At 52.0% G+C, this 27971-nt stretch overlaps 1 protein-coding gene across 7 annotated transcripts in view; it reads right to left on the bottom strand.

Annotated features, from left to right (window-relative positions):
* LOC102689547 (rho GTPase-activating protein 23) overlaps nucleotides 1-27971 on the bottom strand; it is a 95929-nt gene that overhangs the window by 40183 nt on the left and 27775 nt on the right. The window contains exon 1 of one of the 7 annotated variants that reach the window (XM_069185800.1): nucleotides 4140-5767. The exons of 3 other annotated variants lie outside the window; for them this stretch is intronic. In XM_069185800.1, coding sequence (XP_069041901.1) covers nucleotides 4140-4409 — 270 coding nt within the window. In that variant the 5' untranslated portion in view covers nucleotides 4410-5767. Of the gene's footprint in view, nucleotides 1-4139; nucleotides 5768-27971 lie in introns of those variants that run through there. 3 more of the 7 variants (XM_069185804.1, XM_069185797.1, XM_069185798.1) reach the window with 3 other exon arrangements.

Below are 27971 nucleotides of genomic sequence, written 5' to 3'. Positions count from 1 at the left end.
TGGCGCTGGGCCCACTGAGCACCTAGAAAAACACTGAGGGTGTGGGGGGGATTTTTTTTTTTGCAGTGGGTTTGCAACCTGCCAGGAACCGGTGTACGCCTCATTCCCATCAGCGGGGGGCGGGGGGGGGGTGGTTTCAAGTGCACCCCAGCTCCGGCTAGGGGAGGTCTCACCAGGGACATGCAGCTGCCAGCCTCTGCCAATGGCTGAAAAGAAGCCCCATCCTGCCATCTCCTCACTTCCTGCCGGCACGTCGGAGCACTGTGCTGACCTCGCAGCCCCGTCAGCGCAACAACAGGAAGTGGCAGCCTTGAGTCAGGAAGAGCGGAGCGGGAGGGGGGCAGGGTGGGGGGTCACTAGCCATTCAGAGAATACCGTTCCTCTAAAAATAGTGAGGGAGAGGTCTCTTCAGCACAGGACAAGGCTGATGGCTCACTCCACACTCCCAGTGTCGCTGTCCCAGACTCTCCTCCCCTCTCCATCCAGGCCCACGGATACAAATACAAGTTCTGCCGCTCAGGAGCTGGATCCATTTCAGGTTTAGGGGAAGAGCATCGTGTAAAAACTGTACCCTTGAAACAGAATAAGACATACGTACACAGGTGTGTTTCAGATTTTTTGCATTCTTGCTTATGCCAATAATCCTGCCTTGTGCCAGTTGCATGCCGGATTAGGCTCCGGCTCCACTTTCAATACTGGACTGGATTAGTGGGATGTTTATGCAAATGTTGCCAACATAAAGCAAGGAGTATGAAATTAATCAGCACCTGTCATTGGCGTAAATACAAAACCCTGCAACACAGGAAAACCTGGAAAGGCTGTGCTGCACATCAGGAGTCTTATTTCCTCGGCTGAACTGCTGCGGCCACATTTCTCCCGCCCCAGAGCTATGAACACTGTGAGCACCATGCCTCCCTCCAAGTCCCTGGTCAGCACCAGTTTCTAAAAACACATTCCCTAACCATGTCCCCTCCCTTTCCATCTCTCAGCAAGCAGCCACATTTACCACATTCCCATCATCCCATGCCTCTGCTCCCCGCTGCTAGACAGCACAGGCTCCCTCTCCCAGCCCCTCTGTCCTTCTTATCTGGGCCGTAATCCCTTGACTCCATACTGGGCGTCACTGCCCTGTCGACAACACAGAGCGCCCCCTCCCAGAATCCCACAGCTCCTAGGCAGAAGGCACCCCTGGAGTTTCTCACCTCCAACAGCGCTTGCAGAGCCAGAGCCAAAGAAGAGGAAAAGAGAGCCTGTGTGATTGCGAAAGGGCGCAGAAGGGAGAGAGAGGGAGAGACAGCGCTGCTTTTCTCCGAGACGGGCTTCAGCCTGGACAGGTTGAGACACATGAAGCGTTGCCAGAGGAGGGGGGGGGGGGGGAGGAGACGTGAACTGAATGCAATGCTGTCGGAGCAGGAGCAGCGAGGCCAATTCTCAGACAAGCTCCAACACGACAGTTTCAACCACAACCCCTCCCGGCACTGCGAGCCCTTCAATTACTCCTTGCTCAGACTGCAGCCGTGCCCTTAATCCAGCATGAAGCAACTGGGCTCAGCCCCACCGTGGGAGCGCGCCGGCTGTGCCGTCTCCGCTCGTCTGACGCCCCTGACCACGCGTGCACGCCGTGGCGCTACGCTGCAGACGACCTTAAAGAAGAGCTCAAATTCAAAGCATCTTCTCAAAAAATAAAAGCAAAACCCAACGGCCACGCAGAGCGAAGAGCGACAGGCTCAGGTATTTCATCACCCAGGCGACATATTTATGGGCATCAGTGAATGAATCATGTCAGGATTGCTGGAGTTAAAAGCACTTAAAGGAACTATTATTCCTTATTATGCACCTGTACAGTACACGCATGATTTCCTGTAGTAGTCATCAAAAGTTAGCAATGGTATGCAGAGCCTGAACCAGTTCCAAACTACAGAATGGTCTCACACAAATGTGTTGTGAGTGGAGGAGAGTAATAAGCCTGGATAAAATGAAAGAATTAAGGCAAAATGAAACAATCGAGGCTGACTGCTGCATAAATGTCGGAAAACAAGACTGAAGTCCATGGGTTTGCTGTACTCTGGTACCAGAGCTGCTGTGCGTTTGTGATCATTCTCTAATCAACAGGCCGGCTAGCAGGCTCTCCCCAGCTCTGCAGGGACACGAGCCGGCCGCCCGCTCGGAGCTGACAGGCAGCTGACTGTTCACATTCTTCTCGCCCCACTTTAATTAAAAGATCTTCCTGTGAAAGGTCAGGGTCTGACACCCGGAACGAGTCCCTGGCTGCTTTATAGCAGCCCCACATGCAAGAAAAACAACCAATGTCTGGAATTCCTGCACCTCGCCGGGCTTTCCTAACCCTGACATTGCGCCTTTGGCAACACAACGCATCTGCCTGTCTGTCTTTTGTTATCCTGTTAAAATATTAGCATAAACAGGGCTATTACCCCATGCATGTGTCATGTGCATGTGAGGAATTTCTACCGTTAGTTCGAGAGCAGAAATGTGAAAACAGGTGTCACACCATTTTACACCCTTCGCGGCTTCCAAACGACACGAGAGGTTTTCAATCCGTTGAACAATGTTCACTAAGGGAGCGTGAAATGACTGGCATGGTACTGGTTTGCTCGAAACCAAACAACAATACCAGCAGGAACGCCCAGTGATTAAACTACAGCCTGCTGGAGGGGTACCTCAAGGTACTGCGGCCTGCTGGAGGGGTACCTCAGTCTGTTGGAGGGGTACCGTGGCCTGCTGGAGGGGTACCTCAGTCTGTTGGAGGGGTACCTCAGTCTACTGGAGGGGTACCGGTGGCCTGCTGGAGGGGTACCGTGGCCTGCTGGAGGGGTACCTCAGGGTACCAAGGCCTGCTTGAGGGGTACCTCAGTTTACTGGAGGGGTTCCATGGCCTGCTGGAGGGGTACCTCAGTCTACTGGAGGGGTACCGTGGCCTGCTGGAGGAGTAGCGAGGCCTGTTACACAGCCAGAAACTGTCTGACCCCGAGGCTGCCCTCCACGCGACACTACCAGGACCTCGACAACAAGGGATCCCCCCTCCATACCCCACTCAGGCATTTCAGCAGCCCCTGCGAGCAAACGCACCCAGCTGTGACAGTCCAAGTGAGAAATGCTCAAGATACTACACACCTACCCCCTCTCCCACTCGCAAGTACATCACGGCCGCAGGCTTCTTCACCGACCCATGTCTCTCTCCCGCAAGGAGCGTTCAGCTGAAGTCTCCTGTATTCTTCCACCATGGCCAAACCATGGGCACACTACTAACCCCTCCCACAGGGCAATATGCCCACACTGAAAATCCAGCCACGAGAGCAGTATGGGTCCAGGAAAAGCTGCAAGCGTTACTTTATGAATCATGCAAATTTATCTTTTGTCTTCATTTCAGAAATCGCAGTGAAATCACAGGACACAGTGTCCAAAATGACAGCCCAAATGGTTGGACCAGGAACTCAAATAAGCAAAGTTTCCTTTTGTTTTTCATATTAGACAATTATTCCTGTGCCACCACCTTCATCGGGACACATCAATAGGAGGCGGACAGGATATTCAGTTTGATGCTGAGTGTTTAGCGCTACATGACAAAGTGCACCTGTCGTCAGTGTTGTAACCGGCTAAAGACAAAGGGAGAGTCCCAGCTGCATGCATAACTCTGTGTACCATTCAGATGACTCACCTAAACAATCAACTTCCTTAAACCGTTGCAAAAAAACCCACTCGTAAGACACATTCTTCCCATATTAAGCCAGCAGTGACAAAATGCGACTTTCCTTTTCATCACATACATACAGTACTATGATCTGATATCATCTTGCAGGAGCGATCATACAACACTGTACTAACAGGCTTCAGAGCGCTGTGCGGCACTCTTTCTCTTGCTCACAGTTTTTTTGACATTTGTAGTAGCCACCTCTCTCAGAAACCCAGTCCACCCCCACCGGGCTCTCGAACCGCCACACAGTGGTGCCCCCTGCTAGCAGGGACGTGGGCATCGAGGCCACCCGCGACCGTTCCCTGACTACCGCCGACTGATAAAGCTAATTAAATCCCAGAACATAAGCAGGGTACCGAATTGCACTCAAGACAGAACCCCTGAGACACTCGGGTGACCCTGAGCTCCGTTCCGGGGAGAGCCTTACCCTGATGTTTTGGGGCTGCTCCTTCCTCGGGGCTCTCGGACCCTTGACCGCGGCTCGGCGAACCAGCCCCGGCGCGGGCTTGGCGTGTCCGGCCTCCGCCACGCGGCGCAGCACGGCCAGCCAGATGCAGCGCGGCTCGGGGGCGCTGCAGTCCACCCCCACCGGGCTCTCGAACCGCCACACAGGGGCGCCCCCTGCTGGCGGGGAGGGGGGCACCGGGACCACGCGCGGCCGTTCCCCCACTACCGCTGACTGCCCTGCCGCCGACATGCTGCCCCGCCCCCCGACACCGAGATCCAGACAGGCAAGGGGAACCCCGAAAAGGAACGGCTCCAGAAAGCTCGGTCACCACAGAGAACAAGCCCGAGGTCCCCGGACCATCCTTTCCCCAGAGCTGCTCTGCCGGGACCGAGTCAGATTCCTGTTCCTGCGATCAGCGGCGCAGCGCGATAAGAATCCGGGATGCCTTCCCTCTGGCGGGAACCGTCCCGGAGAAGAAAACGGTCTCCTATAATTCCCAAAAGTTCTGCGCACAGCTCCAGGAGATCCAGAGGTTTGCCTGCAGGCCAAGGACCTTGGCTTGTCACCGTTTGTTGTGTCACAGGCAATTAAAATTCAGAAGCGCTCACGCTGGCAGTGAGGCTGGCTGCCCACGGGGTGACTGGAGAACCATCTAAATGCCCTGGAACCATACTAACACTGATTAACAGCAACCGAGGAAAGGAATCGCAGACAGAAACAGGTACATCTTTTTGGGGTCTTCCTTTTCTTCTTTCCATGATCCGCCAGTAGTTCTCACACCAGGGCTCGGCTTTGGGGTTTCGGCGACACTTGTCTGTCCGAAACTTGCTCTAAAACTCCCATCCCGTTGGCACACGCTCCCCCAGTCCAGCCCAGTCCAGCCCAGTCCAGCCTGCCGGCAGAGGGACACTTAGCTGCTGCTGCTGTTGCCCCCTCTCTCAGTCACCCCCTCCTCCTCACTTGCCCTTCGCCCACCACAGCCGGCTCGCGGGCATCGCCTCGGTCCGCAGCCTCGGTTGTGGAAGAGGAAGAGCGGAGCGCAGATCGGGAAAGCGCCTGGGAGGGCAAAAGCAGAATCCCAGCTTCCTTGACACCTGTGTGCGCGCGCGCGTGAGCGTGTGTGCGCGCTACCGCAGAGAGGCAGAGGGGATGGAGAGCGGGGGACAAGTGCCACTTCAAAAAACAGGGTCAGGTTTCAAATCGAAGAAAAGAAAACGCTCAGACTCTTTTTTTTCCCTCTTTGCTTCCTCTGCTTTCTTTTCCTCTTCTCTCTCTCTCTCCGGGTCTCCTGTTCTATCCTCCAGCAGCGCAGCGACGTTTCCCTTCCACCCCAAACACAGCCGCTCACAGGCAGGGTGGAAGCCAGACGGAAAGACCGGGATAGACAGAGAAGTCAGCGGCGGCGGCAGCCGGGAGCACAGACTCTGCGCGGACACACAGGGAGCGGAATGAGACAGAGTGAGGGAGAGAGAGAGAGAGAGAGAGAGAGAGAGAGAGAGGATCGGAACAGACACCTCCCAGCTCCGCCAGCTCCGCTCGTTCCACACCACATCCAGGATCCAGCAGCTGCTATAGGCTAGCACTCCGATCCCAGGAACCCCTGCCCCACCCTGGAGTGACCCTTGACCCCACCCTGAGCAGCTGACTTTAATGGGAGTCACACTGCGGTGCTGTTTTCACCACGTCTGACTGGGCGGTGGGTGGGTGGGAATGGGGAGGGAGACAGAAAACCTCAGCTTTCACGAGGGTCTGCTCTTTTAACAAACACACTGCTCCCAACTCTGAGTTCTCACTCCAGTGCAAGACGATGGTTTCCCCCCGAAAATCACCGAAACTTTAAATAAACATGTGAACCCACCAAAAGAAAAACACACATTCAGGAGTATTTCCACAGACAGGAGGGGGACAGCAAACGTGGACAATTAACACAACATGCATACACTATTTAAAAAAATGAGTCTAGGATATCAATAACCACAAAATATTGGAAAAAAAATTTTTAATGCAAGGTCTATTACCTCAATGAGGAAAAACAGGTTTTCACTCGTTGTCTGGGAAGGGTAGCATGTACAAACATGTACAGTACGTGCACATTGAGAGAGACATGTGCACGCTGGACTTGAGAATGAGGGGAGGCACTCTCTCTCTATATATAAACTTTATTTAAATTCAAATTCTTCCACCACAAAGGACTTGCAATCTGTGGCTAAGACCTCATTTTCTAGACCAGCCTTGTAATGTCGTCAACAGAAAAGCAACTGAAGAAAATAAAGGGAGTTCTCCTGTATAGCTGCCAAAAGGCCTTCCTGGGTAACTTGCGTAGGACAGATGTACTCTGGGCTTTAAAGGAAGTCTGGCATCAGATTACAGCCCTGTGTTGTGCATGGAAGCACAGTTTCTATAGCAAACAGGATCCTTGGGGGACCTCTTCATGAGAGTAATGGAATTGGTATCAATGGATCCGTGCCTGGAGTCTGCTCTCTGACCTACTGGGTTTTTTTGTCCAGCCCTACAGCTTACGGGCTTTAAGAACGTTTGAGGGCAAAATAAGGCACTCATAAAACACCCAACCAGTTCTTAAAAACACCCCAGCTTCTCTAATACCCCACAGGAGACAGGCACTGGCCAGCGGAGGGATGGGAAAATAATTCTATAACTTTGTTGTTTGGGGCTGATGTCATTCTCAATCTCCTAACGATAGTGGCTCTGTGGCTAAGGATCTGCGCCTGTGGCTGGAATGTTGCCGGTTCAAATCCCACGGCCGGCAGAGGAATCCTACTCCGTTGGGTCCCTGAGCAAGGCCCTTCACCCCAGCTGCTCCAGGGGCGCCGTATAAATGGCTGACCCTGCGCTCTGACCCCAAGCTTCTCTCCATGTCTGTGTGTCTCATGGAGAGCAGACTGGGGTCTGCGAAAAAAGACAAATTCCTAATGCAAGAGATTGTGAACGGCCAATAAAGTGATCTTAAGACTTCATGAAATCAGTACCCCAGTACAGAACCTGGATTTACACTGGCATTGCCATTACATTTACATTGCCATTGTTGTCCACCCATGCAGCCCGATACAGGTCTTGATATGCGTTTGAGGTGCCTAGCTGCACCCGAACCATGTCAGTGATGGCGCGGGTTCACAAAGGCGGCATCAGCACTGAACGAAAACCTCAGGAGGGAGAGAACGATTGCGCTAACCCCCCAAAAGAAACGGACCACCCTGGGAAGGATCAGAGTGAGATTACAGGGCTGTGCAAATTCCTCCAGTCAGAGGAGGAGACAAGGAGGGCAAGAGATGCCCCAGGAACCAGAAGGGAAGAGAGCACGGGGTTGGCCCAGGTTTCAGAAAGGCAAGTTTGGTGTGCGGGTGGCTGGGGGGAGACGAGAAAGTGACCACGAAAGAAATGCTCAACAGTTCTCTCCTCCCGCCAACGGTACCATCCTACAGGCAGGAACAAAAGGCTCTCTTTCTCTCCGTCATGACATTACGGCTGTTTACAGGGGAAAAAAAAGAAAGGCAAACAAAAGGCGATGGAGTTAAAGTGGCCGAGGGAGGGAGAAGCTCGAGTTACAGTTCGCACGGGGGGGGGGGGGGGTGAGGACGTGCCTCGCCCCTACCTGCAGGACCGCAGAAACGGGGACCCCCACAGGCCCGGGGACCGTGAAGAACCCATCAAGAACCCCCTCACACCCTGTTAAAACAAACAGGCGATTTCCCTTTGCCTCAAGTGGCTGGGTCCCTGTTGAGTGACGCCGGAGGCCTGGGTTCAAGTCCCTGGCGGTGGGGGGCCGACCTGAGGCGGCAGAGGCGAGGGCGCATACCCACGAGAACCCCGAAGCGTTACAGTACGAAGTGTGGAAAGTGGAGAGGATAGGTCGAAAGACTTCATCTACCTGGCTGACTGACTGTGCACCGTGGCCATAGCAAATTACGAAATTCGAAAGTGGCTGATGTTTTAGGTGCATTACCTCTTCTTGAGCATGGGACGAAACAGACTTTTGGAGTAAAAAGACAAGGTATTTAGATATGCACACCACAAACTGCTGAGGCACACCGGCATCCCCTCTTCCTTACTCAGCACAATTTTGGACAAGCTCCCCATGCCCATAAAATCTGAAGTGGATCAAACTACGACGCCAACTATGACACCTATTTGCCTAAATGCAATGCTTCCTCCGCAGAGCTCCTGCCAGCCCACCAGGGAGAGGAGACCCCCTCCCCTGCACACAACAGGGGAAGGAGCAATACTGTGAGGAGAGGAGAAAGGACACCGGGATCTCCGCACTGTCCGATTAAAGTACACTGTAAGGCTGTCTGCAGCACTGGTCTGGAGTAACATGACTGCTTGATTAGTCTTTGGGCTTTTGGTAAAAATGATGCACTTGATCAGTTTAATGCTGTAACCCCGTGCCATCACAAAATCACCCCCATTTATGTGATTCCGACCAGTCCCAGTGAATGGATATTGCCCCACTGCCCAGAAACCCCCCTCACATAACCGGACCTGCCCAACATCGCTCTTCACTGACCGTATATAGTCAAACACTCAGCCTGCAGCAGCGCGCTGACTGGAGACGGTTCCCTCTCACATGGTTCGGAGCTGACAAGCCAAGCGAACAGTCGTAAGGCTGGGTGCTGGAGACGTTCGCTTAACCCCCCCCCAATCCCCAATCCTTGTTTTCCTTTCCACTGCGCTCTCCGCTCTCCTTCCCCGCCGCCCCACAGTCTGAGGAACGAGAGCCGACAGCTCTGTCTCCCGTCGGACGCCTGCCGTGAGCAGATTAGGAGGCAGATACCATCAAACCCCCTTCCCTCCCTGTTGGAACCCGCGCTTTGTTTTGTGTTTGAACTGCAGAGAGGAATGCCCATTCTTGACTCCAAACAAAGAGTTTTGCACCTCTGAATTCCAGCACCTTATCACCTGAAAGAGCTACGCTGATGAGAAAACTAAATTTACAAATTCAAAGCCAGAACGCTCCCCACACACCAGCTCTCAGTGGGGAGGAGAGCAGAGTAATGAATCCAGTTCAGAGATGGGGATTATTAGTAGGCCATGATTGGTAAAGGCCAGGGGGACATTTGGCCAGGACTCTGGGGTAAACTCTCTTACTCTTCCGGGAAACACCCTGAGATATTTAATGACCATTGACAGTCAGAACCAAAGCCTGCAGTATTTCAGCTGTCCAGAACAGAGTCACACTGGACACCCAGCCTGGAGCTCAAAACAAATCCAGACAAGGGCACTACTACAAGCTACTAATTCCAGCTCCTTCGTAGGACAAATAGATTTGATTAAAAACAAAATTTGTAGCCATCACCAGAAGGCAACAAAGCCCTCCTCTATACAGGATGCGGCCTGGTTTCCTTCTCTGTGAAAGGTCACTTGCACGGCAGTAACTGAGGAGTCCTTGGGTTTCAGTCTCCACACACCCGCTGCCCAGTCTGTGCCTGTGGCCTGCAGTCGCTCCTTGTCACGTCAAACACTCGAAACAGCCATCAAAGCCACTGGGACCATCCACACATCCCAGTCCAGGTCCCGGAGACCCACACGTCTTCATGAGATCACTGAAGCCTAAGAAGATCCTTCATTGGAATATTTGCATTTTTTTTCCACTCACAAGTTTGGGGTTTTATTTCACCTGCAAAATACCCCCCAAAAGTAAAGCTTCAACATGTTTAAGAGCTGGGGACAAACAAAATTAAAGGTAAAATGAAGTTTAAATAAATTATTTAAACTATTTGAGTATTTACTGTTCCCTTCTGGGTCACATTTCGGATGCATAAAAAGCACTAGATAAGGTCTTCCAAGGGAAATAAGGATGCTGGCAGATGTTCGTTATTTGTAACATTAAATACTGACACTACTCGTAATTAATTAAAATCTGGTAATAAACCCTAGAACAGATCACCCCCATGAGATCCAACTGTAGCAGCAATGTGTTGCATGTGCTCCAAAGTAATGAGCTACTGTAACATTTGGGAAAGTAAGTCTGCGTGTTAGCCCACGGTACTTTTCAGAAGTGATGTCCCCCGCCCTGCAGGCTGGAGGAAGAGAAAGGGTTAACATGACCTCAGAGCACAGCCAGAGCCCCGGCGGGGCGCGCGGGCGCGAGCGGAGCGGGCAACAGAGAGCTCCCTTGTGCAACGGGATGAGGAGTCGCTGACGCCGAACAGAGGCGCTAAACAAACAGCGCTGGGCAGACAATGGTGGCGCTGGCACCGGGGAACAATGAGGCACGTGGGCCGTGGGCTGTGGGCTGTGCTGTGGGGGCTGGGGTCTGTGCCCCCCCCCCCCATCTAACTCTACAGCACTGGCCACCAGACTCAAACACACCGACCCTCAGCTGGGGGCAAACCAGGCTGCTTCTTGCAGCAAAAGCCAGTGCAGACATGCTGGGCCACCAAGTGGACCAGTGACAACGCGAGTCTCATCTTAGCAGACGCCGAGAGGACAGAACAGTTTGATCCCGGCTAAAAGCACTGGCCCTCTTTTATATCCATCCATCTGTTTTCTAACCATCTAATCCCGGGTCACGGGTCTGATTCAGCTGGAACCTATCCCGACAAGCAAGGTGAGATACACCCTGGACGGGATGCCAGTCTATCGCAGGGCACACACACCAGGGCCAGTTCTTCCAGAGGCCCATTATCTGAGTAGTATTATGTCTTTGGGCTTGGGAGGAACCCAGACACCCCAGAGGAAACCAACACAAACACGGGGTGAACATACAAACTCCACACAGATAGATTCCTAGGTCTGGAGTCGAACCCGGAGCCTCAGCACCGCGGCCCCCTACCGCCCTCTTTTTATATCTCAAAGTCTCAATCTGAGACAACAGAGGATGTGTGCTTGTTCTGAGATTCACAAGACAAAGCTTAGGCGATGACGTGAAGGATGCTGGGAAGGATCCAAGATGGAGTCTGCAAGTTCTAGAGCTTAGTTCTAGCGAGATCAGCTCTGCCAGTGGAACAGAGACGTGCACACACCTACACACACAAACGGCGAGGCGACAGCCATGCGGGAGAATAAACTAGGGGAAGAAGAGGAGACGGACGGCAGCGATCTGTGTCCCTCCCACAGTGCTCAGAAAATCAGCACACTGCCACCTTTCGGAAACAAACATTTAAACACACAGTTGGAAACGACAAAAAAAACGAAACAAAATACACATACGCAGTCCCGCCGTGAAGTCACGATACCCGCTGGCTCAGGAATGAAAGAGAAGAGCTTGTAACAGATCCCAGCGACTCGGGAACAGGACATCGGAACGAGAGGATTAGCCAGCTGCTGGCCGTCGCATTTAAGATGGACGGATAAAACCAGCTAAAAAGAAACGTGGCTGTTAGGGGATGAAGGGATTCCTAGGCAGCCCCACACGGAGATCACCACCAGCTAGCGCCTTCACACCACACAGGGAATGTGCAGGGTGGCCAAGTGGCCCCTGAGAACAGAGCCCTGCCGTATTAAAATGAACACGCCCCCCCCCAAAAAAATTGTAACCATCAGACCAGGCATCTGTGGACAGCTCATTTCATTAGTCATAGATCCCACCCCCTCTCCCCCTGGCATGAAACTCTCCCCCTGGCATGAAAAGAGAACCCTTTTTTTTTTCAGCACGTGACCTGAACACTTGCACTTTTCGGCTTTCTGAAGAACCGCCGGTTGGTTCCGACCGGGGGGCGCTGATGTGACAGACCGCTGGCACTGACGGCACGGCAACGCAGTGAGCCACACGCACACGCGAGCACGCCGGTGCACGCGAGACTGCTTCTACAGCCGGCTCGGGAGACGTCTCCTCTGCCCGGGCGGGGCGCCACCGAGCTCAGAGGGGAGCCTCCACGAGACTTGCCTCGCGAGGAGACGTGCTTCGCGGCTGTGGTAAGTGGTGACAGAGCTGCAGAGGCAGAGTGCCAAGAAGGAGGAAGGGGTGTGGGATCAATAACTTGGTCCTAAGCCAGCCGCCTTCTCAGGCATTTAGAAGAAGAAGGTGTCTAGTTGTCAAGTGCTCCTGGAGACAATTGCTCAATTGTCTGGTCTCACTGGTAATGAGATGCCTCTAGGACCAGGGCTGCCTTAACAAATTATGGAGCTCACGCTTTTATCCCGAGCAACATTTCCACAGCTGGGTAAGTTACCGGAGCAATCCGAGGGAAGCGCCTTGCTCAGGGGTACGACAGCTGTGCTTCGCCGGGGATTTGAACCCGCAAACCTTTCGTTTCGAGTCCAGAACCCTGATCGCTGTGCCACACTTGGACCACTTCCGCTGCGCTCAGAAGCCCACCGCCAGGAGGACTTTATTAGTTTTAATTAACAGATCCGACCACCCCAGATGGGACACACGTGCAAAACATCTGCCGATACTCTTTTCTGGATGCCGCCCGCCTGGAAAAGAGCCCCACGCCTCCCCTTGAACTAAAACACTAAGCCAGCCTGTGGCGACTCCCCCTTCTGGATTTTAGATTGTTTTTTTGCGGGAATCTCGAGCCCCTTAGACCCCCCAAGCCTCTCCCTGTATTTTTAAAGGAAAAAAAGGCAGAAGGCAAAGACGTGGAAACTCTTCCCATCTCTGCGAAAGGACCGGGTCCGACCGGTGCTCTCCGATCGCCACCCCGGCGCGTTTTGTACTCTCTTCCCAGGGGTGTCGCTGCCAGGGGGGAAGGTGCGTCTTCTTTCGGTGGGAAAAAAAAAACAGGAAAGGAGAGGTAGGGAAGCAGAAGGCGGGAGAAGTGCGGGGGGGGGGAGGAGGGGGGAGGGATGTGTCAGGGAAGAGACTGCCCCGGGCCCCCTCTCTGCTCCGAACGGGACGGACCTGGCCGGGAGCAGAGCCGGAAGAGAAGGGAGAAGGGAGGCCGCAGCGCTCCAACCCCTGGGCTGGCAGCGGGAACAATGCTGGGTTTCTATCCACGCTGCCAGGAGAGAAAAAAAAACCCTCCTGTCTCTTTGTACGGAGAGCTGAGGGAAATGGCAGAAATAGCTGGACAATGTGCTACATCCTGCTACCTCATTTAACAGGGAAACAGCGGATCAATGCACTGAGCTGAATGCCCTGATTGTCGGAGAGCCGCTTTTTTTTCCCTCTCCTCCAAGTTTGGCGAAACCAGTCAGGTTTTCCGTGCTGATTAGGGCCTCTTCTATTTGCGAAGAGGGGGGGGGAGACAGGAAGAGGAAGAAAAGGAGGGTGGGAAAGGGGACGAAAAATGACCACAAGAAAGGTGACAGATGAGAAGCCATTCAGCCCCATGCGGCTCATGGAGCTGCTTTCTGAAGGATCCTGGGGAATCGGTTTGTTGCAGACCTCTGCAACTCTTTGTGTAAAGTTACAGATACAGTAACTGCACTGCAGAGATACAGAGAGTGGGCCACCACTCAGAGGTACAGAGGTACCACCCAACGCTTAACGTAGGGGGGGTACTGTAAGGCAGCAGTACTGTGGGGTGGAAGGGGGCAGAGGGGTGCAGACTCCTCTCGGTACAGTGATCTGACATGCTCCTCCTCACAGAGGCGAGTGGCAGGCTAGATCCCGGGTCATCCCTGTCCGCCGGTCCATTTCTGTCCAGTCACCCAGCAGGAGCAGAACCTACGTCCACATACCCCCCCACCACCACCACCACGCCCTACTCCAAACACCAAGACAGGGCCCTGGCCGACAGGGACGAGGTTCAGAAAGACCCCAGTAAAGCCACAGATCTGTCTACACCCTAATGTCTTCGTGAACAGTTCCTCCCTGCTCCCCTGTTTCTATCCCGCATCCCCCCCGAAATTACAAAAAACCCCAAGAAAAAAAACACGAGTTACTAAACGTTCAACAAAGGTGCCAAGAACCCTTTCAACCTGACATAATCATCAGCCTCTCTACCCTCAGAAAAGGCACATGACGTTTGGAAACCTTTCATTTGTTTTCTTGTTGCGTTACTAAATGCTTGCGATGCTATCTGTCCACAGCTGCAGGGGGTAAATGGGTTCCAACGCCCCAGTGGTGCCGGTCTACTTGAACTGTGAGGCCTTGTGCTAAAAATAAATCGAAAGAAATCAGTTGGGATTAAAACGAATCCTAGAGAAAAAAAATTCAGCGTTTCAGATGACTGTGTGCGAGGGAATTAATTGGAGACTCAGGCTCACTCACTTGGAAACACAAAAAGGCGCTTCTCGAAGAGTTTTAATTTTCTGATGCGTTCAGACAAGCAGACACATTGTTCACCGTCCCGGAGAGCTCGGTATCTTGTGCGAGGGCTTCTCTGCAGGGCAAGGTGCTTCTTTCCAATCGGATTAGGAGGGCTGCTCACTCGCTCCCTCCAGGAGAGCCCGTAAAGAAATCCGTCGGAAAAGGCGCGGAGCGATTAAAACGGTATTAATTAAAATAAGAGGCTCAATATAATTTGTAGCGATGATCACATTCCTGGGAAAGAGGAGCAGGTAAAAAAAAAAAGATACTGATGTGTCCAATAAAATTAATGAGGCGGAGAAAAAGGCAAGGCCTTGTAAGAAGGTTTAGGTTAACCTTAATCCCTGATAAAACTCTGACCAGGAAAATCCAGCCTGCTGCACCATCAGGGTGCACATCTATGAGTGTCCACTAGAGGGCAGCACTACAGCACAAAGAGACCTGTTCTTTGGGAACGAGCAGCAATATACAGACGTTGTGGGGCATTTGTCCTGGCCCCAGAGGTCTGGGGCTGAATATAAAACCAGGGATTTGACGGCAGTAGCTCAACTCAAGAGTCCTATGGGATTTGCACTACGAGAGAAATGAGCCGCACAGCGTGGCCAGCGATTCACATCGATGGCGGACTTCTCAGAGCTCGTCAAATAGGTTTAATCTCAAGCAGGTTTCTAGAATTTGAAAACAAAAACAAAAACAAAGAGAGCTCAGTAACACTCCAACTCTATTTTACCCCAAGAGCTGTAGGCACCTGATCAAGAAGCCGTGAAGGGGAACGTCTCTGTCTAAGCCACTTCCAAACCCCCTCAGGAAAGACAGGAACACACGCTGAACGCATAAAAAAAGTATCTGAAATAGTGACATAGGGATTAGCACTATTTATCACAAACCGTGTGAGCAACATTATGGCTGAACACTGCCCTCCAGCCCCTAACTGATCTCACGTCCAGGCTGCTGGACACTGGGGAGAACCCCCCCCCACCCCACTCCACTGCCCATGAGGGGTGCCTCTCCCCCCAGCGGGCACCAGGCTGGATACCGCGGGATGCTGGATCAGGAGTGGACCAGACAGGCAGCCGGAACCGGCCCAGTTCGGACGGGAACTTTCATCGGGGAACCTGGCAGGGCGGACCGGGACGGTGCCGCAACGGGAGGGAGGCGCAGTGGCGCTGGGAAGACGAGGGCAGGGAGGAGGGAGAAGCTGGGATCCAGGCGGGAGACCCGGGGCTCAGCCCAGGCTCGCAAGCGGACTCGCACCACGGAGCTGGGAGAGGCGCCTGCCTGCGTGTCAGCGACGCAGGGGGAAAGCTCCCGGTCCGCCAGGCAGTGGGTCCTAGTCTGGGTCTGAGGGGTCATCAGAGGTAGCCCAGGGTGCTCTTAAAAAAACACCCCGGCTTGAAGCCTGCTCTTCCCCGCCACCCCCCAATTCCGAGAGCTTGTTAAATCCCATTCTTCGGAGCGGCGTTGCCCTTCACCAACAGCACACGCCCACGTTCCTGCGGCGAGACGCTCTCGTTTGGGCCCTCTCGGGGGACCAAGAACCCAGCCCGCTCTCGTTTGGGCCCCCCGGCTTAACACAACGTCACCCCGAAACCCGCCTGGCGAAGGGATCCACGGACAGACCACAGCGACACAGCACCGATCACTGCAGGAAAAGCGGGAGAAGCACCAAGCTGATTCCCAAAGAATCCTTCTGAACGAGCAAGCAGCCCGAGCTGCGGAAAACACACAGGCCTCCACCCCCGGCCACAGGCATTCTTCGGTTACAATCAAAACCGCTGTCTTGATTTGCGACCGAATTACATCACATCACAAAGCAAATCTGCTGCCGTTGCTTGAAATTAAAGGTATCAGCAACTGCGGTTTCTTCAGCCTTCCTCTAAAAAACAGCAAATCACTGCGTGACAGACTGGCTCGCTGTTTCAGACGCCAGAGGAGCTTGGGACGTCCGCACCAGCTGGACTTCAACTGGTGTCTTTATAGAAACACACGGGAAAGGAGTTGGTCACAGCATCATCTGTTTTCGCTTCTTCTACTTAACACATTTTTTTTATTGTAAAAACACAAGAATAAGGCTTCTCAGCACTGGGCCTCGCTGATAGGCTTCAGAACATTGCGCAGCACAAATATTCTTCCCTCACAAGAATTGAGGTTTCCTCCAAGTCTGGCAAATACAGGTGCACATAGTCACAGTCTAAGAAGGGATTTGGGAGAATCTTACAAGACAGAAGAAAAAACGCAGTAATGAAAAAATGCAAAAGATGCTCCTGTGTAAGCAGCTGAACTACAGAAGCCTTAATGTGGACGAACTGTACCTCATAAAAAGAATGACAAGTCTGAAGACAGAATGGTGGCAGGAATTCTGCAAGCCACAGGTGTCTGACAGGTTGCGCAGTTCACAGGACTGTGATCGTGTCAACAGGCTGAAGACCCTGTGCAAAGCTGTCCTGTTAACATGGCACAGTGGACTGACTGTCATCACCACACTTCTAAACAGCTACAAGCTCAACATTCAATGATGCATTCAGGACTTCCAGCACCATGAGCCCACCCAGACACACAGCTCCCGCGCCAGGAGCTCATTTCCACTAAACACCTGCAGCTATTCGTGCTGGATTCCCAATGAACTTTTCAATGGATTTAATCCTTCAGTCAACAGGGTAGCATTATTATTCCCAGTATGGCTCCATTAAAGCCCTGGAGCGACAATGTGACAGACAGCACCTTCCATCCTAGTGTACCCTGCAGGATCACCTTTACAAGCCCAGGAGCTGACGGGAAGAAAGTTAAAACTGCCCTGCTACATGCCACAGCACTTCTGGAGCTCAATACTGCACAATGACTTCCCCACTGCTATGACCTGCCAGTCTGCATCATGCTTTATCATACCACTCCACGATTTACCATCTTCTGACCACGATTTATCCATTTTAACCATGGTACAGTATAGGGATTGTCATGAGGGGCTTTAAGGGGCCAATGGAGGTAAAATCACACTTGCCAGCACTTGGCAATCTCAGGAGCTTTCATCCGGAGCAAGCAGCGCTTATTTTTAGAACCGTTTGCCCCTGGTTTTTCCACGAGGCAGCTGTTCTCCGGGTTGCGGGATTGGCACACCCTGTAGCGCGATATGTCACCGCGCCTCCCAGCTGTGCTGATCTCCGACTTCTTCACGCTCAGAGCGCAGGTGGGACGTGCCCCGACACCCCCGAGCCCCGGGGCAACGCGACAGTCCGAGCGGAACTGCGCAAAGCCCTGCCTCCCCCCGGGAGACCTCACCCCACTTCCGCCACGCGCCGGGATGGGGGCCGCAACGCGCTGCCCAGCACGGGCTTGAGCTGAAATTCCTTTCCGCAAGCTCGGATAATAAAATGATCCCAGATGCGTGCAGCACCAACGACAGTCACAGCCCATCCTGGCAAGCAACTGCATCCCTTTATTAATTAAAGAGCACACTGCTATTATTTCATTAAGCTGATGCTTGTGCTCAATGAGATGCACGTGGTTTTATGCCCTCTGACCCACCCTCCCATATCCCATATTCCCACTCGTAAGAGAGGAGGAAAACACTCGCGTGCACACAACACCCCCAACCCATCCCACGCTTCCTCATCTGGGCCCATCGGGGCCCATACCGCAAATGACCTTTACAAACCTGGAGCTGCGAGAGATCGGCCTGCGCAGTCACGAACGCGAAGGGCACTCCAGTTCTCTGCAGAAGGCTCTTCGGGCTGCTGGGGCTACAATGGGCCTGTACCAGCCAGGAGAGCAGGTCCGCCCATTCCAATTGTGGGATTTGCCACAATTCCCATGGGCACAACCTTCAGTGTAAAGACCAGAACAGCTCTCATGTGCTTCAATGGGACTGCTCCAGGGTCCTAAATGTTCCAAGGGCTGTTCCATTTAATTCCCCCCCCGATTAGCACATATCTGTAAGCACGCGTCTATATCAGATGATCTGTAATATACAGTATCTATCCCCTGGGGCAGCCGTGTATTGTGGGAAGCTTAAGGTCCGTTTTTGTTGGCAGAAAGCTAATCCGTTTTCTTCTGCATAAACTCCATCTCATCTTAAAGGCATCTTTATAAATCCTCTGTTCTGTGGCAGGGAGCGATTACAAAAACCACACAACTGCAGCACTGCCTCCCCATCCCCCATCCCCCACTAGAATCAATCGGCCGTCACGGGCGCTGCTGGCTAGCATGTGTATATATAGTTATTCCACGTCTGTATAATTAAGAAAATGAAAATTACAAGTTGAGTTAAAAGATCGGGTTCCCCACAGCCCGTCAGCTTGAGTCCTCAGCCCTGAACGGAGAATCCGACGGGCTGCCGAACAGAACTGGCTCCCCAGCCTCAAATTCACTCCTCCAGCCCTCACTCAACCTTCCAGATCGGAGAGCAGCAAAAAAACATCAGAAAGATCTCTTCTGAGGCATAGCTTTTCCAGAAGCTTAATTTTCCAAAGATGCTGGCAAAGTGTCATTTACTAGGTCAGGCCACACACCCTTCTAACATTCCCTTCCTCTGACCCTCATTCCAGGAATTTGACCAAATAAAGGCTCTTTCGACCTGTATGGCAGCTCACTCCTTTGTCTGGGGCTCCGGTAATTCATATCCAGAGCTGCTGCTGATGCAGGAATTGGGACCCAGTGACACCCACTAACACACTGGGGAAAATGGATGTTCAAGACCCTTAAACCAAAAAACGACAAATAAACGTTTACCAAGCAGTATTAACTCCAATTCATAAATCAGCAACAAATCTGGTGTACTACAGTGCCAACGCCTATAACTGTGCATTTAAACAAGGCAATCTGGTACAGTACAATAAGGCATAGTATTCAATTTGCTCTGCTTCCTACTGGATAATGAAAAAACTTGATCAAAACGCATATACAGTAGGTGCTAAAAACTGACTTGTGAAGTTAATTGAACAAACTAAAATGTCAATTAAAAGGAAACTTTCAGAAAATGATCTCCTTTCTTACTTTGTCCCATTTGAGTTCAAATAAAACGCGCTGATTTGGCCTGCCCCAGCGAGCAGGCTCTCAACACGTCACGGAGCTGACAGCCTGGCCAGCCCCAGCTCCAGCCTGGCTCACGCGCTGATCCGAGTGGATGCTGTTATTTTCTCCTTTCCGAAAAACATCAGGGCAAGAGAGCAAACCGGGCGGAAAGAGAGGGAGAGAGGGAGAGGAGCGGGAGAGGTGGAGGGGCGGTGGGGAGGGAAAGAGGCTGGAGACACAAGAACGGGAGAGAAGAGGCAGAAGCAGAGGCAGAGGCAGAAAGAAGTCAAGGAACCTCCGAGGGGAAGCATGAGGACAGGCCTGGTGCCCGAGAGCTGTGCCCACGCCAGGGAGCATGTGGGAGAGGAATGGGCAAGGCAAACAAGGGATCCTCACGCGGGAGGAATGTTACACCCGGCTCTTACACACCACCCTGGGGGGCTCCCATTGGCCACAGACTGCCTCCCAGAATTCCCCACCGCTCCCAGAACAGCCAGCGCCACCCCAAACTCAGCACAGCAAGCCAGCCTGCGACGACTCGCATTTTCCGAACAGTGAACCTGGGCAGTCTTTAAATCGAAGACCACAGACCCTCGGCTTTCGCTTAAAGCTGAACTCTGACGGTCATCGAACGTGTTTTCGTGAATTTTGGACGTGCGCGACACAGCCGAAGAACACAAGCCCAGGGGAGAAGGTGAACAAGTGAAGTGGAGGTTTGGTTTGTTTGTTTTTTTTCTAACGAGACGAGGCATTGGAATCTTCTAAAGCTGCTTCCCGTTTTAAAACCACCCTGCAGTTCATTTAGATCAGTCCCTGCCCTGGTTTAAACTCAGATCTGGTTGTCTTTTTAAAAAACTGTAATGCATGAAGGCAGACACACAAATCCGTTCTATCCCGAAGGAAAACTAAGGGCTTTTTTCTTCTGCAAGGGACACAATGGACCTGGAGTGTCCTGGGCTCCAGGTCTTTCTTATGAGTCCCTCCTCTGAGTACAGCAAAGACAGAGATGGGTGGCTCTGCGTGTTTCCAGAAGTCCACCACGAGCCAGCACACAACCTCCTGCGTGGCTGGAGCAACACTCGGCTTAGAAGTACTGCTCTTCTAAGGCTAAGGAGATTTGGTAAACATGCGGAGGAACTATTGCCTAGCACTATATGCTATGTTTAAGCTCCAGTCTGTAACTGTTTAGTCCTACAGTCCAGTAATATACAAATAAAAACAGCAATGCTAGGGTTCTGGACACAATTGAATATTCTGGCCATCCCCCCCAACAGACACACTCCAGTATGCTACTCTATTAAAAATCCTTCCTACAGACAGTACACTACCATATTAAAAATCTCCACATGGGTATATTAAATGTTTATCACAGTCTTGCTACAGTTAGGAAACGTCTTTGCAGAGCTTGCTCAAACAGCATGTCGCTGCCTGTGCAGAATGCTTTCTCCTCCAGTGTTCTGATCTCCCTCTGGAGACCCACAGATTATTTGACACCAGGGCAACAGAAATAGCAAATACCACAGGGGGCGTGGCACGTGGGGGGGTGTAGAATGATTTCAGGCGTGAGGACTCCAGCTAAGTCTTTTGTCAGTGCTGGAGTACAGTAAAACATGAGATCTTACGTGCTTTTGTTACAGCACATTGCCAAAAATTAGGTCACCCTGATCCCAGTGCAGCAGTGCTGGGAGGGAAGCTTGCTGGCTCGGTTCAGGGGATCTGTTTGTACAGCACGCCAGCTGTGCCAGTGTGGGGCTACAGATGTCAGGGCCGGCTTTAACTCCATGTGCACTCAAGTCACAGCAGAAGGCCAGAACGTCTCTCGGCACCCGAAAGCACGGCAATCTGGACTCAGAGCTTGCACCACTGGGTCTTTTTACGCTGCAGTTTTTTATAAAACACACAAGATACTCCAGTTAAAGTGGACCTGGCAGGCTTGTCACGAGCAGTTTGTGGCTTTCCTAATGAAAAAGGCTAGCGAACTAGACGGGGCTGCTTTATAGGAGTTTGCTGAGACTCTTACTGCTAGCCAGCTCCCCACCCACAGCTTTAGTTTTCCAGGATCCTCTGAGTGTTTTCTTATTTTAAATCCTGCTGCCCCCTTTTTCGTGGCACAGGGCTCCTGCAGGGAACAAGTACCATCACAAAGTTAGCAGAGTGGGGTCTCCGCCTTCCCCTACAGGCGCCTCTCTGCTACTGCGAGCTCTGGGGAGCACAGCCCAGCCCACACCCAGAGAGGTCACCCAGATGAAAACAATGAGGTAAAAATAATCTGTATTTTAGAATTTACCTATAACTGGAAGGTTGCAAGGTCAAATCCCAGCAGGGCACTGTTGTCGTAGTCCTAAACTAGGTGCTCCACTCAAACCGCTACAGTAAAACACCCAGTTGAGTGCACAAACTAGCTGCTTTGGATGAAAGTATCAGCCCAATGATTTACAAAACATTGTGGTGGGTTAACTGGTTTCTGGGACAACTGGCCCTGGTGTGAGTGTGTGCATCTGTCTGCCCTGCCTGCTGTCCCAACAGACTCCCTGTCAACAGCACTGCGCTCCTTTGACCGAGAATCACGAACACAGACCTCCGCCGAGAAGTGCAGAAGGATGAGGACTTCTCTCTACGGGCGCAGCACAAATGCTACAGTACCACAGTACAACAAAGGCGTGGGGGTCTGCGTGACGGTGAGGAGCAGGAAGGTGTGGGTGCTGGGAGCCGCAGAAGACACGGATCAGCCGCAGGAAACGGGGCTGCGGCAGCCTTGGGGTCTCAGCCCGGCGGGACACCTTCCTCCCGGGGCTGCGGGGGTCCTCCTGCCGGCTCGCCAGCACAGGTGAGACTAAGAGGCAGCACCCGGGCTTAGACGCACCACGCCAGGGTCTCGGAGAATATGGCAAACTGGTCAGCTTCCCGTACTTTAAATCTGAAGTGAGCGGAGAGCCCGGTGCTAATTGTTAGGTCTATCGGAAGCCGCATTCCGGCATTCCGGCCTTCCGAAACGCAGCAGGACTGCAGGGTGACCTTTTTCCACACTGACATTCTGACATGTCCATGAGATCCTGCCACAGCGCTGACCTGCTGCTTTTAATTCTTTCGCTGCTCTGCAGCCCCCAGGTCGCCTTGACCGGCTTCCGGCTTCCGGCCTCCCAGCCTGGGAAACGCGTTTCCGCCCCGAGGTTCGCCGGAGCTAACGCGGGGGGGCGGGGCTTTTAGGATTCCAGACGTGACGTATGTCCGGCGTCAGAGAGCGGCTGGGAGGGGCAGGCGACCAGCCGGAAGCGCTCACCCTCCACCTCCGAGTGGTCTCGTCACGCAGCGTTTGAAAACGATTCCGTGACGACAGCAAACGACCAACTCAGCTTGGGGGGAGGAATAAAATGCCAAAATTTCAAAAGAGTTGAGTGGGGGAGACGGCAAGGCTTTCCTGATAAGAAGGATCACGAGCAAACGTGGGCGACAACGTTGCCTATGAACTGCAGGGCTACAGTCACCCCCCCAAGCAGTGTCGTGTTTACCCCCTGCTGGGGCTTTTATCTAGAAATCGGCCCCCGACAGCAAACCAGAGACACGACGGCTTCTCGCCGGGGGGTCAGGTTGCGCCCTCAGCCTGAGACGCGTCTGAAAGCTAAAAGCCTCAGCCTACTTTTAATTTCTTTTCTCATTGAGATTTATAATCTTGTGAAAAATGCACTTTCTGCCCTGTGGAGGGTGCGCCAGGTACAGGGTGACACTGTTTCATGAACTCAGTATCCAAGTCTCCTGCCAACAGGAAGAGCACAGATTGGGTAAAACCCCTCGTCAGGCTTGAGGTTCCGTGGAAACGCCACTCGACACCTCGGTGTACAATTTGCATGTAACCAGCGCGGCACCTTGTCTCCCTGCGGTGCAGTGAGCGAAACTAGAAAACTACACCACCTCTCCCAGAATCTATTCTGCCAGGACTGAAATGAGGTGATGCACCTAGTAACCTGAGACCGTCTGTCGCCTAGTTAACGTGTTTTTAATGACCAAAACGTCTGTATTAGTTCCTCGCTCATTAACTGACACCAGGTGGTCTCATTAAACCATGATCAAAATAACGGTGCCTGTAAACAGCAGTGGGACCGGCTCCGCTTCATCACATAGTGAAGGATGTGACCGCTAAGCTCATAAGGAAAGCGGACTGACAATTCCAAATAAATGCCTTTTTTTTGGGTGGGGGGGAAGGGAAGAGTCTCAGTTCATTCGCTCCTGCCTGCACAGATCCTGTCCGAACTGAAAAAAGTCCAGGAACAAGCAGATTCCCACACACCAAACTCCTGTGCCGCCACTCTTTTCCTTTCAGAAAAGCTGACACCGCGCAGATCTTACCCACTTTCAGCAAGGCGGCCCAGAGCGCCAGGATCTCTGCAAAACCGCTGGAGAACTGCTACTGCTCTGTTTACGGACCGAGAACTGAGCCTTTATGCTAAAGAGCAGCTAACGGATCCAAAAGCCGCCATCCCCAATGGCGAACAAGCTGAAGAGGAACAGATGAAAATCCGTCCTCGAGCACACGTGAAGGGGGAAGGCACGAGGTCTGCAGCAGGCTGGGAAGTCAGGCACACTCCCGTGAGCGCAGGTCGGTGTGGCCTTTCCTTAAAGCCACTGAACACCGGCCCAGAGGGAGGCTGAGGGCAGTGCAGCAGGTCTAAGAGGAGACAGACTTCATATGGAGCAGGAACACCAGATAAAAGAGACCTTAGGCTGACATAAAAGCACGAACACAAGCCTACTGTCTGTCTGGATTTCGGTTTGAGGTGTCGGGGGGGGGGAGACTTCATGACGCATCAGAGCAGACAGGAATGTCAGCTGTGGAGTGCCGCAGAGGGGTGGGGGTAATTAGTGCCAGGAAACGGGAGACCAGAGCGAGAGGGGGTGACAGTGGCTCTGCCCCGGGGGGGCAGGAGGGCAGCAGCTGAGAATCCAGATGGGCGGCGACCCAGGGGGAGCAGAGATGGCGGGGAACAGAAACCGCCCTGAGAACCGGGGCTGCTGCCTGCACCTGATGCCCTCCTTCTCCCCCTCCTTCCCACTGTCTCTGTCGGCTGCACAAACACAGATTCCTCTGCAGGACCCCGGACACTCATAAAGGCCTGAGGACCTCCGCAGCCCTCCGGCGGGCCACAGAACACAGGGCACCATTCAGTGAGCACGCTCTTCAGCCCTCCTCTCGTAAATAACCCCCTCCCGTGTGAAGGGCTGCGACTGCGTGATCGCGAATTAGAGCAGATTTTCACAGTGCTTGTCTGTGTGTGTGTGTGTTTTGGGGGGAGTATTGAGCATTTTCCAGTAACTTAATTCTTTAATTCTGCGAAATCTTGACTTACAGTCCCTGCTGTTTACTGTGGGATCTCACGCATCTGACAGAACAGCAGAAGAGCTGGCAACGTGGTGGGGGGGGAGGAGAGATGGAAAAGTTAGGCTCTGGGTGGCCAGAAGCAGGAGCTGAAGTCTTTTCAGGGTTTAGTGAGGCACACCGCGAGGACCGCAGAGTACAGTGCGGAGGGCCCAGTTCGGGCATGGTGACGCACACAGAGGCGAAGCGCAGCGCCCAGTGAAAACCAGGGGACGTCATGCCAGAGCAAATGCATTTCATCAACATGGTGAGATTCTGTACCAAAAAAAAGCACACTTTAAAAGCATCGTGCGGGATTACCGCCGTAATCTTTCATTCGGGAAGTTAAAAAGCCAGATTAACACGAACAGAAAACAAAAGAGGAACAAAACCGCGGCCCAGACTCGCGGCGGGAGAGGTCCGCGTCTCTGGGTCCTGCGAAATCAACAGCCCCTTAACTCCGTGTTCAGCAAGGGTCGCACTTCCTGCTTCCCCTTCCTAAGCGCTGGAGACAGGAGGAGAAAAAGAGGAACAAAAACAGCTGTTCTCTCAGTTCGCCCCTGTGTGAAAACGGCTCTTGTTTGAACGAGCGGTTCTTATGCTCCCACTCTGAATTCCAGAGGGCCTCGCTTGGGGAAAAAAAAAAAGGGCAGTACTGACAGCAGCTGGCAGCCTGGACTGGGGACTTTCCTGCCCTCACCCTGCGCTCCACACTGTTATAGGATAAAGGAGAGCGGAACAGAAGAAAAGGAGGGGGCAGCCAGCACAGAAAGCGCCAGTGGGGAAGGGGAGAGAGCCGGTTATCACTCAGAAGTGAAGGTAATGCTTAACGTCTCTCTAAAGACACTCCGGACAGCCCCTGACCTCTCCCCTCCATCACTCCATCCCCTGTGATGTATAACAGGATTATTTTCTGGCTCCTTACCTCTGAATGGGGGATAAGAAGCCAGTGCCAAAGATAAGAAGCCAGTGCCAAAGAAGCCTAACATGGCTCTCGACAATCTTAACAACTTTCGCCCCATCTCCAACTTACCCTTTCTCTCTAAAATTCTAGAACGTGCTGTCACACTTCAGTTACATAACCACCTCATGACAAACAACCTTTTCGAACCCCTGCAATCTGGCTTCCGTCGACTTCACAGCACAGAAACCGCCCTAGTCAAAGTCACCAACGATCTCCTAATAGCTTCTGATTCTGGTTCTCTTTCCATACTCATCCTTCTTGATCTCAGTGCTGCCTTTGACACTGTTGACCATAACATCTTGCTTTCTCGTCTCGAGACTGTGTTTGGAGTCTCTGACACTGCCCTCAAATGGTTTAAGTCTTACCTCACTGATCGCTGTCACTTTGTCTCTCTCAATGGGTACAGGTCTGAAATTGGTCTTGTCAAGTCTGGTGTCCCTCAGGGCTCAATACTGGGCCCCTTGCTCTTCAGCATTTACATGTTCCCACTTGGTCAGCTTTTAAGATCACATGGCCTCAGCTTTCATTTTTACGCTGACGATACTCAAATATACATCCATACCAAACCCGACACTGATGTGGCTGTCTCTATTCTATCTAATTGCATCTCTGACATAAAAATTTGGATGACTCAAAACTTCCTTCATCTTAACTGTGACAAGACTGAAGTCATGCTTATTGGTACCCCCCATCAACTTCGTAAAGCCAGTCCTGTAACCCTGTCTGTAGATGGCTCTGTACTTGAGCTCCAATCAAAATTGAAAAACCTTGGGGTTATATTCGATTCTGGCTTAACATTCGACCCACATGTACAGCATACTGTCAAAACATCTTTTTTTCACCTTAGAAATATCGCAAGACTACGCCCTATGCTATCATTAACTGTGGCTGAAAAGCTGATCAACATATTTGTATTCTCTCGAATTGACTACTGCAATGCTCTGCTCCCTGGGGTATCTAAATCTACTCTGAACAAGCTGCAGTATGTCCAAAATTCAGCAGCCAGAATCCTGACCAGATCTAGTGCAAGTGTTCACATTACTCCTATCCTGGAGTCCTTGCACTGGCTTCCGGTCAAATTCCGCGTAGACTTTAAAATCCTCATGCTCACCTACAAGGCTTTACATGGCTTGGCACCTCAATACCTGTCTGAACTTTTATCGCCCTACTCCCCACCTCGCAACCTCCGCTCTTCAAATTCTGCCCTCCTTACTGTCCCCCAAGCCGGTCTACATTGTATGGGCGACAGGGCCTTCTCCTGCTATGCCCCCAAGCTCTGGAACTCCTTGCCCAAGGATATTAGAGAGTCACCTTCTCTAAACTCCTTCAAATCCAGACTCAAAACCCTCCTTTTCAGAAAAGCCTTTACTTAACTGCTTCCATTCTTCACCCCTCTGCTCTTCTTAATACCATCTTCCACGGTCTCCTCTATTGTTATTGTTGTATTGTTGTAATTATAATTGTGTCCTGTCTTGTGAAATTTTCTTATTTATTGTTGTAGTCTTCTTATTTATTGTTATTGTCATCCTGTAAAGCGCTTTGAGAAGCCACCTTTAAAGGCGCTATATAAAATAAAGTTTATTATTATTATTATTATTATAAGAGCCAACCTCGACCTCTGACCCTTGACCCCCCCTCACGGGCTGGGCGACAGAAGCTCATTGTCGGGTCTGCATTTCAAAGCCGGACCCCCACCCCCTCCTCACCCCCCGCCTCTCAATGTGAGCAGCCGCGCTCACACTCAAAAACACAAGCACACACTCGCTCCTCCTCTCCAACACACGCAGCACGAGGAGCCCGCCAGAGACTCCGGGGTCAATTCAATTAACTCTGAGCTCGTGGAAGTCTGCAGCCCCCCCACCTCCTCCTCCCATAATCGTATAGCTCGTGTTCAGGCTTGTTATTTTCATCCACGATCAAAGGAAACATAGATATAAAGAAATCTAATAATAAATAAATAGTTGCATTCAGATGCTGGACTGCTTGTTTTATTGTAGAGTAGAGGCTAACAGATGAAAGGTAACAGAATCTGTTTCGAAGTGCAAAGGGATTACTGAGAGATTACAAGGTTACATGTCCTGCTATGTTGTTTCCTTCCGTCTCTCTCCTCTGTGTGCGTTGATTCTCTCGTTTCCCGTTGTGAGGCCGTGGTATATTCCAGCTGGCTATTTCAAGGAAAACTGAAACTGAAGTATCCCAGTGTGAATTGGTAATTATTTAATTAGCTGCCGAATCACAATACTTCTCATTTAATCAACTATAAAAGACCTATAAAAGTCTAATTATTTTCTAATTCACTACTCGGGTTGAATCTGAGGCCAGAAGACACAAGGC

Source organism: Lepisosteus oculatus, chromosome 28, assembly GCF_040954835.1.
Source record: "Lepisosteus oculatus isolate fLepOcu1 chromosome 28, fLepOcu1.hap2, whole genome shotgun sequence".
In the NCBI taxonomy this organism is placed as follows: Eukaryota; Metazoa; Chordata; class Actinopteri; order Semionotiformes; family Lepisosteidae; genus Lepisosteus; species Lepisosteus oculatus.
The sequence above is the reverse complement of the archived record's forward strand: the minus strand, read 5'-3'. Positions and strand labels throughout refer to the sequence as shown.